The following is a 10,634-nucleotide window of genomic DNA, read 5'->3' on the forward strand; positions in this document are numbered from 1 at the left end:
TTTTCCTCTTATAACATCTTGGTGAAGTGTAGGGTTTTCTAACACTTAATCACGGTAGTCCCTCTTTGCTACCGTTTCTCTTGAATTTAGGTGAGGAGGAGTTGATCTTTGCGTAGAAATGTATATTGGGATTGAGCCTCTAGCTCAATGGTCAAGGCTTGGTTCTTCAACATCCCCCCCCCCCCCCCCCCCCCCCCCGGCCTTCTCTTCCAAAGAAAAAAAAAAGAAGAGTTCGAGTCATCTTTTCGTTCGAGCCCAACCATGATTGTATTTTTTAGGGATTTAGCCTCTAGATTAATTGGTTAAAGCTTTGTTCTTCAACCTTGAGGTCGGAGGTTCAATCCCAGCTTAGCTACCAAAAAATAGCATAAAGGAAGAGTGAGTAGTGTCATTAGTAAAGCAATGAACCATCTCAAGAAGAGTTTTTATATTGTGCCCCGACCATCAAAGTGGTACCACCATGATATTTGATTCAACAGCAGCGCACTTTTTAAGAGGCTACTATTGGATCAAATATATCAGGGGTTGTACTTCCATCGTACCACCTTCATGGGACTTGACGGTTGGTCACCATATACTTTCTCCCACAAGGAGAAAGGATATTTTATATGGTGTAAGCCCTTACAGTCCTGTATTTTCCAAGAAGTACTGTATGGACCACACTATAGGATGATCCAAACCGTCCATGTGATGGGCCACTACGTAAATAGGTTGTTCCCCAAAAGTCATTTCTATAGATTTACTAAAGAAAAGAAGGTTGCTAGCAAATCGGGATCCCGTGCGGAAAAAAAAACGAAGCACGGGATCTTGTATTGTGGCATGTGTGCAAACAAACAAAAAAGATAACGCTTGTCGAATGGTCATTCTCACCTCTTTTTTTCCGAACACGCGATCCCGTTCTAGAAGTGTAACAACTCTTAAAATCATTTAAGCCGTCCAAAATCAGTCCCTCATTATAAAAAAACATTGGGCCTCTTTGGATGTAGAGAAGATTTTGATTTGGATTTCTCACATTTGCAGCTCTTTTGCATTGTAATTTGGATCCGGAGCAAATTCTTGGATTTCCAATTCAGCAACTCGGTGAAAAAAATCAGATTTCCAAATATGCTGTGGAAATAAGAAATTGGAAATCCACAGATCTGGCAGTTTCCTTCACCCTCTTTGCTCCTCAACCTTTCCCCTCCACTAGGAAGTACCCACTTCCCTCTCTCCCTCCCTCAGCATGAGCTGCCGGATCTATTCATTTTGTATTCAAAACCCAATTCCAAATCCAAATACAACATATGAGGTATCCAAACCGGCCCTAAAGGATCCATAAGTTGAAAGGGAAATGTTATCAGCACTACTGTATTTTGATGATTGCACTCCTCACTTTATTAAAAGTACGGTATGGCCCTGCACCATAGGATGATCCAAACCATCCATTAGATGGGCCACACCCTAAATAGGTTGTGCCCCTAGAACCATTTCTATGGGTTGATCCTAACCCTCCGATCTGTAGATGGACTGAGGATCATCAAAATACAGTAGTGCTGATTAACATGTCCCAAGTTGAAATTGAAAAAATAATGAAAATTTGAGAGAGAGAGAGAGAGAGAGAGTCTTCTAAAATCCACTTGAATTGATAATTGATACCTGTAAGTTTAGGGATTTTGCACCATGTCAATTTGTCTCATTTGTTTTTTTATACAAGACAAATTGGCATGGGTGTCATTCCAAATTTTATGGGTGCCTATGACACCCTTAAACTTTGATATTGATTGTCAAATGAAGGGTTTTAATCTTGACATCCTCTTGGTTATTATGAGAGGGGATATTTCTGAACATTCATTGAAATTGTCTATGCGTGGGTGACTACCAATGTTATTAAATGAGAATGATGAATTTAATTTAATAAAGAGGCAATGACATTTCCTAGTGGTGCAAATTGGGTCGGGCCTAAACCGAGCCCAACGGGTTTAAACCCCGGTTTCAGATTGAGTTGGGTTGGAATTCCCTTGGGTTGGGTTGGGTTGGGTTGGGTTATGGTTGGTAAAAGGCAACCCGATTTAATTCTGGACTGGGTTAGGGTTTAGGCCATGGGCAACCCGAACCTGATCTGACCTAATGCCAAACCCGATATTCTTTTGGGAAATGTTATCAGCACAACCATATTTTGATATTTGCACAAACTATCTTGTCTTTTAGTGTTAGAAGAGCTCTCAAAAGGTTATTACATTTCCCAAAAAGCTCTCACAACCCAAATACAGAAGAAATGACAGCTTGGGTTTGTGAAAATATCAAAATATGGTTGTGTTTTTTCTTCTTATTCTTTTCTAACCCAACCAAGACAAACCCAACCCAACCTAACCTAACCTGACTTGAAAAAAGGGGATAGAGGGATTGGATAATGTTAAGAGATTTAAAGGCGGGTTGGGTTAGGGTTGATCCCCCTAAATCTGAGGTTCGGATTGGCTTGGGTTAGGGTTAAGGTAATGCTACCACGGGTTGGGTTAGGATTGGCCTCCACCTGGCCCAAGTTGTACCCTTAATATTTCCAACCCCCTTTGCTTGTCTTTTCCTAAAAATGATTGCATTTTCACCGCTTCTGCTTTTCTTTTCCTCAAAAAGAGGTAGAAATGCTGAACAAGGGACTGGAAATATCATTTCATAAAGGGGTTTGGACAGTAGGATTGGGGATAAAAATAACACAAGCAGTCATAAACTCAGTTAATGGAGCCCATGTACACAATTCCAAGACCAACAAAACCAATCTCTTCCATATCTTGAGATTGAAAAATGAGAAACTTTTACAACTATTAAAGCCCATTTGGATGCCGAGAAGATTTAGATTTGGATTTCTCACATTTGCAGCCCTTTTTGTGTTGTGATTTGGATCGGAATCAAATCCTTTGATTTCCAAATCAGCGATTAGACATTGGAAAAAATCAGATTTCCAAATATGCTGTGGAAATAAGTAAATGGAAATCCACAGATCTGACAGTTTCCTTCACCCTCTTTGCTCCCAACCTCTCCACTCCAGTAGGAAGTACCCCCCTTTTCCCTCTGTCTCCCTTTACATGAGCTGGCATATCTATTAATTTTGAATTTCAAATCCAAATACAAAATATGAGGTATCCAATTGGGCCCTTATTGTTTTCTCTAAGGAAAACAATCATCCTACGGCGGGGACACACTAACACATGGATCCACTGCCACATGTACGGTGACCATCAAGTCATGGTCATTTTCATTCATCAAGATGAGATCGCCTTGCAAGTGGATCTCTTACAAAATACCTCAGGTCTTTGTCTGATTTTGGTTTTAATTCTCTTTTTTTTCTCTTATCAGTCTCAGTTGCAGTCTCTCTACATGTTTGGGCACACATTTTTCAGTCATCTTAACTTATATCAGTGTTACATTCAAGTTCCAACCTCAATAGTCAAAACCAAGCTGAAAATTACTATTCCAGTGACAAGAAACAGAGACAAATTTATAAGACCTTCAAGAAGATTTAAAGAGATTACATGGAAGATCGACTAAGAGGAACTCTTCCAAATTCAATAACAATACAATGAATTCCTTCATTTTTCATTTAAAAAGAACCCATATTAAAGCTAACAAAGGAATAACCACAAATGAATTCATGCACTGCAGATTACTACGAGAAGTCTGTCCTGTCTGAATGGCAGATTGCAATTCAAGTTGCACTAATTCGTCCAATAGCTTTGGGTACATCTAGCATCTTCAACAGAAGACTAATTTTCAGAAAACTAACCCCACATTCAAAATGTGGAGCCATTGAACCCAAAAAAGGAGCCCTTCATAAGAAAAGATGAAAATAATCAATAGTGAGATTAATGTATGCAGTTTTGAAGCTGTAGAACAATCATTCACTAGAGATGATACCAAGTCAACAGTCACTACTATCAAAGGATTAAGGAGAAAAAGATGTTAATCAGCAAAAGATCATATGCAGACACACTAAGGTTACAATTAGTATGTGGTACAGTCAATGATAAGTCTGTATAGAAATATAATGCATGTTATTCCTCCCAACTAATCATAAAAAAGACACGTCAAGAAATGCATATGGGAAACTTTAATGTTATCACATCCTTAAACTTTGCATTGAGAAGATTGAACATAAAACTAATCAAGGTCGCCACATCAATCTTAATATTTCATATGGAAACTTGGAATCTATCTCACTCCATTACATTCCACAGCAAAGCACACCGAGCTCTATAAGCAATCATGAAGAGCATCTTGAACAGCTATACTCATGCCACACCAGATCTCATGTCTCACTTTTCAGTAGAAGAATGAACTCTGATCATAGTTCCATTTCAGTTTTTTGAGTTGAAAAGTTCCTCCCCAGGTTTTATTGACAAATGTCCACCAAGTATTGGCTCTCAAAACTTGAATGAAAAATAATGATCAAGAATAAAATCTAAAGCAAACCTATTCATGGTGTGACTTATTCTGGTATAACAATTATGTGTCATCAGAGTGAAGACACTGATGAACCCTTCAATTTATATGGATCAGGTAATGTGGCTTTTAACTAGCTTGGACATCTGAACCAACAAATTCATTCCTAAAGATACAGATCAGGTCCTTTGTTTGATGCAGATCATTCTGTGGCCAAGTAAAATGACTGCTGGTGATACTCAGGCAAAAATAGTCGATAAAAAGAAAAAGAAAAAGAAAAAAGGAGGAGGCAAGGAAGAATATTGGACCCCATCTCCCCCTCCCCCCCCCCCCCCCCGCCTCTTCCCTTTCGGGATCTCGAAGGTTAGCCATCCATCAAGGAAGTACTGGACCCGTATAGAAGTAACTCAGCATTAACCAAACAACATATATGCATAGATGAAGCACAAAACCACTTGTATTCCAGTCCAATATCCTCAGTATGCAAGTATGTCTGAGCCATAAAGATCAGCTCTTGCCTAGAATCATCCCTCAAGTTTTGGTATGGTTCTGATACTACTGAAAAGAAAATGAATGCTTAGAGCAAAGGAAATGGGGCCGGGCCCATTTCCAAACGCACCGGCGCTGAGGACTAAGAAGCAATTACTTTGTGGATGTCGGGCCTCCAAAGGTTTACGATGCACCCAGCCTATTGGGCACATGGTATACCCGTCTTGAATCAACAATGAGGTTTGCAATTGGGAATAATCCTAATTTATGTTTCCTATTATGGTTTTATATTTTTTTTTTCTCTTGTTACATAATTTGGGATCAAACTCATGACCTCAAGGTTATGATACAAAGCATCATCCTACTAAGCTATGGCTTGACCTGACATAGATAGAATGCTATGAGGAAGCAAAACTATCATATATAAGGGCTGTTTGTAGAATTTTTCCCCCATTATTGTTACATAAGTGGGTTCAGGGAGACCAAAACTCAACAAGAATGGGACTAAAGCCCGTGACATCTCCTCACTAGAGGTTGCCCAATTATAATTTCATGCGCTTTGGTTATTGCCATGCTCCATCAAACCTATGTGTGACTATAGTGAGTCACCTTGTCCACTTTCTGACTCATTTCCCTTCCGTTTTTATTTTGTAAAATATATCTTCTGTTGAAATTTTCTCATACAAATATTCAATTAGTTCCAACTAGTTTAGTACTGAATGATGCTCAAAGATTATTATTAGAGGTGATTGAACCTCCGTCGAAATGAACTTGGTCACACAACCTTTCCCTTTCTTGTTATTAATCTCATCCATTCCCACACAGTGAATGGCTGATTTTTGTCCAACGTCACTCCGACGCAATGGAGCCTAGATCAACTCATATTATTATTACTACTATTACTGTACTTCGATACATAACACTAGTGAAGAAAGAAAAAGTGACAAGTTACAGTGAACAACCAAATTGTACAGTACATTAATTATCAGTTACACCTCCTCTGGCTAAAACATCTACAACCACATTGGCCAAATGAAATACATGGATGAAAGACATATTGATATCCATTATAAAATCCCTCACCTCATTAACTATGCATCGCAATCTCAACAGGCCCATAGACACCTACATCCATTCAACGTCTAGTAATTGCATTTGAAGAGTGGCCTTCAACAACAACTTCCACTAAATCTTGAGATAAAGAGCCTTAACCCCACAATAGTGGATTTATTTCAGTTTCTTGCACTTATGAACCCAAAATTCATGCACAACCTCTCCTCCATAGTCTCTTTTTCAATCACTGTAGGCCTCCAATCAGCCTTTAAATTACCATCAAGTTGGGATTGAAGATCCAAAGATGCTCTCCACTATACAACCACCAAATAATTTTAAGGCTTCAACCATTCATTCCAATTATGATAAAGATCTTGGTACTTGAGATTATTGTTTTAAATTTCCACAGAAACCAACACGAAACGACCAACATTTTCCCGTTTCCATCCCCACCGAAATGCATACTGAACTCGAAACGCATACTGAAAATATCATTAGTGTATTAGAGGCATACTATATCAGAATGCGTTGCATAATTATAATTAGAGATTTGCTAGGGACCATCGCACAAGGCATTTCGCGGACCAGCTGTTGCATGAAAGAGCAGCCACATCTGAGCCCACATAGGCTTAGATTTTGTCATATTCATTTAATTCATCGGAGGTGGCTGCTCTCTCATGCAACAGCCGGCCCATGAAATGCCTTCTGCAATGATTCCTAGCAAATCCCTTATAATTATATGAAATCGCATATGATATGTGGTGTATATATTATATGTAAATATTTATATGAATTACATGTAATGTGACATGTAGCAAATTATCCGATATGTATGACAGTGCATTTCAGTATGTGTTTGATGTTATCAAACCAATATGGATGGCTGTTCTGCTTATGTGATGGTTTCTAAGTATGTATTAGTTCTTGTCCTAGCATTTCTTTAAGTCATTTGCACATCTTTCTGTAAGTTTCCGTGATTTTAAAAGATTTCTATCGAAATTTCCAACTGAAACCAAATCATTTCTGTTTCCGTGATGACTAAAACGAAAACCAAAATTTAAAACCTTGCTTGAGATCCTAAAATTTCTTTCTAGTTGATGCATGTTGAAATACCAGTTCTCTCTCTTTCCGAATTCTCCAAAGCATCACTAATGAAAAAATATCCAAAAAATATGCACCGACTCTGACTGTGAAAGGTTAACTCTTCCACCTTACAAACAAATCATCAACCTTTTCAGAGATGATCGTGCATCCCCAATAGAATTTGGAAATAATGCCAAAATTACTACCCTGTCCCAAAATGAACATTCTCCTCCCATCAACCCAGTCCATTCAAGAAAGTGATACTCAAAGATGCAGGGAAAAACCGTGCTATCATAAAACCTTATAGTTAGGAAAACATTCAAATTCAATTTGGAGTACTACTCCATGGAACTGATTGGATTGAAGCAATTACATCCAGAGAAAGTAAGTCTACAACAAAGATCTGAAAATAGAATGGCTTACTAGTACTCATGCGATCAATTTTCTAGCCAACAAATTAAATTCTAATAGCATGAAAGAAGTCCATCACTGACACCATAAGAAGGATTCAATTTTAGACAGTTCTGTGCTAACAAGAAGTATCCACTTCAAAAAAAATATGAAAAGTATCCACTTACAAATAATGATTAACATACCCAGCTAGATCTAGTTAAGAGAATAATATCATGCATTTCACCTTTTCAATTTCAAGTATCTTCCTATTATTTTCTAAAGGTCTGGAAACTTTCAGAGACAAATGGTTCCTGTTAACTGTGATAAATTGTTGTTCCAAAATAAGTCATGGAAATGATGGCTAATAAAATTACATTTTAGGTCCTTTGGTGATAACCCATCATTTTGTGGGATAGAAACAGGAGTGGTTGAAATGTTGAATCACTAACAGAACTTGTGGAACTAACACAAACAAATATTCACATCATAGAAATAGATGGTAGAGTTCAAAATTCCCACAATTTGTACTTAATAAAGATGGAAAACCCACCAATCTCCTACATGCTCTAGTGGTAAGAGGCAATAAGTACTCATCATTGCCATGAGGTGTAGGTGTTCAAGACTGGTACAGGAAGAGAGTAAAGCCCTTTAAAAATAAAGATGAAAAACCATGGCATTTTAGAAGTAAACTAGACAGATCATCAAAAGATATCAAGTGAACATAATTTAGGGCAGTTTTAAGTGCAACTTTTCAACTACTATCCCTATTTAATGATCTCAAACTGACCAAACCTTGAGGAACTAAGATGATTACAACCAGAAATAATATGAAACAAAGTGGAAATAGAAAATGAAATGCAGAAATCACCCACATGCACTACTTTACCTTGACATCGTAGAACTTAATATAAAATCTGGAGCTATCTACTGAGAGCTTGGTTTCAAGAATATCTGCAATGGCTGAACTAAGCTTCCCATTCACACTTGGACTGAGCCCCCCGATGGATATCAGTTCTCCATATGCAGCTGGTTCTTCAGTTCCAGCAAATGCAATTGGCACTCCTCCATTCAGTAAAATCATCACATACTGAATCATCACCCAAAAGTAAAAAAATAATGACTGTTAAAGTATAAAAGATTAAACAACGCCATCTCCAACGGCTAAAGCTTTGGAAGTAATTGGTAGTTTCACATGGTATTACTGGGTTCAAAACTCCTTCATATTAAAAATCCACACGCAATGGCCAACCCAAAAAGAGGGGCCACATGTGCCATGTGTAGGCCAACCATAAAAAGAGGGGCCACACGTGAGGGGGTGTTAAAGCATAAAAGATTAAATAATGCCATCTCCAATGGCTTAAGCTTTTGGAGTAATTGGTCGTTTCACAATGACCATACACACAAATACCATAAAAAAGGAGGAATAACTCCCATCTGATTCTGAGTACAATCATACTGTATTGAATCAACATGCCCCAAACAAAGAACCCAAATGAGTCCAAAAACAGAGGATTATATGCCCATTTCTTTTATGCAAATAGTTGCATACAAGGAAATGGAAACAATGCCCACATCTGCAAGAAAAACACTACGGAGCCACCATACTAAAACAAAATAAATAAAAATGAATTACCCTGAAAAAAGCAAAAATGGAAGAAAAATCCACCTTGTCAGAGTGAAACTGACAGGGACTGAATTCCCATGACAAAAATAAAGATGAGAGAAAAACCAACCTCTTACTGAAGCTAAAGAAAACTGAATCACCATTACCCAATTAGAAGTGAAAACTCATCCATCTTCTGTTAGGTACCTCTAAAAGCTCTAGAGAGCTTATGGAACATGTTAGGAAAGGCCCTTTAAACCTGTCTCATACCAGGATATGTCCCACCCAGTTCCATACCTAGGTGGGCCCCCTCTCAGGACAGTAACAATCTTCACTGAGTAAAACCATCATATACTAGGAGTAATCCATATAGGAAGAAGAAATAGAAAGAAAAGATCACATCCAATACCATTCAAAGAAAAAAAAAGACCACATCCAATGAGTAACATGTTAACCTGAATAAAGACCACAATCACCAAAAGGAAAAAAAAAAAAAAAGGAAAAAAAAAACCAACCATTTCCATTTCACAAACTGAACACGCGGAAAAAAAAGGGAAAAGAACCTATCTCTGCAAAGTATAATCTCATTCCAACTAAGAATAATCCTTACCAAATATATAGAAAGAGCGGGGAAAATCCCCACATACTAAAACCATAATAAATTCAATCACCATATTTAAAAAACCAGAACACATTAGCTAAAAACATAACACTAAATTCACAATCAGCTATAAAAATAAACAACAAAAAAGAGAACCCATCTCCACATTTCTAAAATGACCCAAAACAAATGGATAAATAAGTAACAGAAACCCAGTTCTGCAGAGTAAAATCATCACATAACTCAACTTCCCACGAACTAAAAGAAAGATGAAAAAGACCCACAAACAAAACTCACCTCTAAAGAACAAAAAACACCACAATATTACTAGACAGAGAAGAAAAGGGGGATAATGAAAAAAAAAAAAAAATGAGGAGAAGATTTAGGGTTACTTACAGATTCAGGCTTGCCTATGATCTTTGCAACAGTTTTGGTTGCATCTTTGAGGATGTCAGATGTCACAACGGCATCCACAGGAACGTTGGTGAACAAATTTAAAGTGGGCATTTTGGCCACCTTTCAATTTGTTATTTGTCTTTAGTTTTGCAATGGAACTGTGAAGAAGGATAAAGAAGATAGGCTTCAAAATCCCAACGAGGCGTTCTTCACAATGAATTTGAAGTGAATACTGAGTGGGAATGGATATGGATAGATTCATAGATTGGGTTGGGTTGGGTCGGTTTAGTGGTCATCAAAACTACTAAAATTGGTAGTCCGCATGAATCTCCATTAACCTCTTGCCATGTGTACGGTTGTTAGAACGTTTCATTCTGTGATCACTACAATGGACGGCCCACCAACCTGATGATAGTAATCATCTGATCAATAGAAGTTTGCCCATTGAATCACGAAGTTTGCCCATTGAATCACAACCGTTGGTAATTTTGTGCTAAATTACAGACTATTTATAGGGAAATGATTTTTGCGCGCCAGTGTTTTGCTAAACATGCGCTCCACTTGTTTGTCGTGTAGTATTTACGGTTCTCAAAAAACTCGGTC

General features: G+C 37.8%; 1 protein-coding gene across 1 annotated transcript; it reads right to left on the reverse strand.

Moving 5' to 3' along the window:
* Positions 1–3,451: 3,451 nt before the first annotated feature.
* Positions 3,452–10,254, reverse strand: LOC143856321 (Tautomerase/MIF superfamily protein). The gene is made up of 3 exons (XM_077366515.1): positions 10,032–10,254; positions 8,318–8,518; positions 3,452–3,800 (listed from the first exon to the last, which is right to left on the reverse strand). The coding sequence occupies exons 1-3, from the start codon at positions 10,140–10,142 to the stop codon at positions 3,765–3,767; spliced, it is 348 nt and encodes a 115-aa protein (XP_077222630.1). The 5' UTR covers positions 10,143–10,254; the 3' UTR covers positions 3,452–3,764.
* Positions 10,255–10,634: the final 380 nt, after the last annotated feature.

The sequence above is a fragment of the Tasmannia lanceolata genome, unplaced genomic scaffold (genome assembly GCF_043159265.1).
Source record: "Tasmannia lanceolata isolate RefF3 unplaced genomic scaffold, GAP_Taslan_0.1 ptg000023l, whole genome shotgun sequence".
Lineage (NCBI taxonomy): Eukaryota > Viridiplantae > Streptophyta > Magnoliopsida > Canellales > Winteraceae > Tasmannia > Tasmannia lanceolata.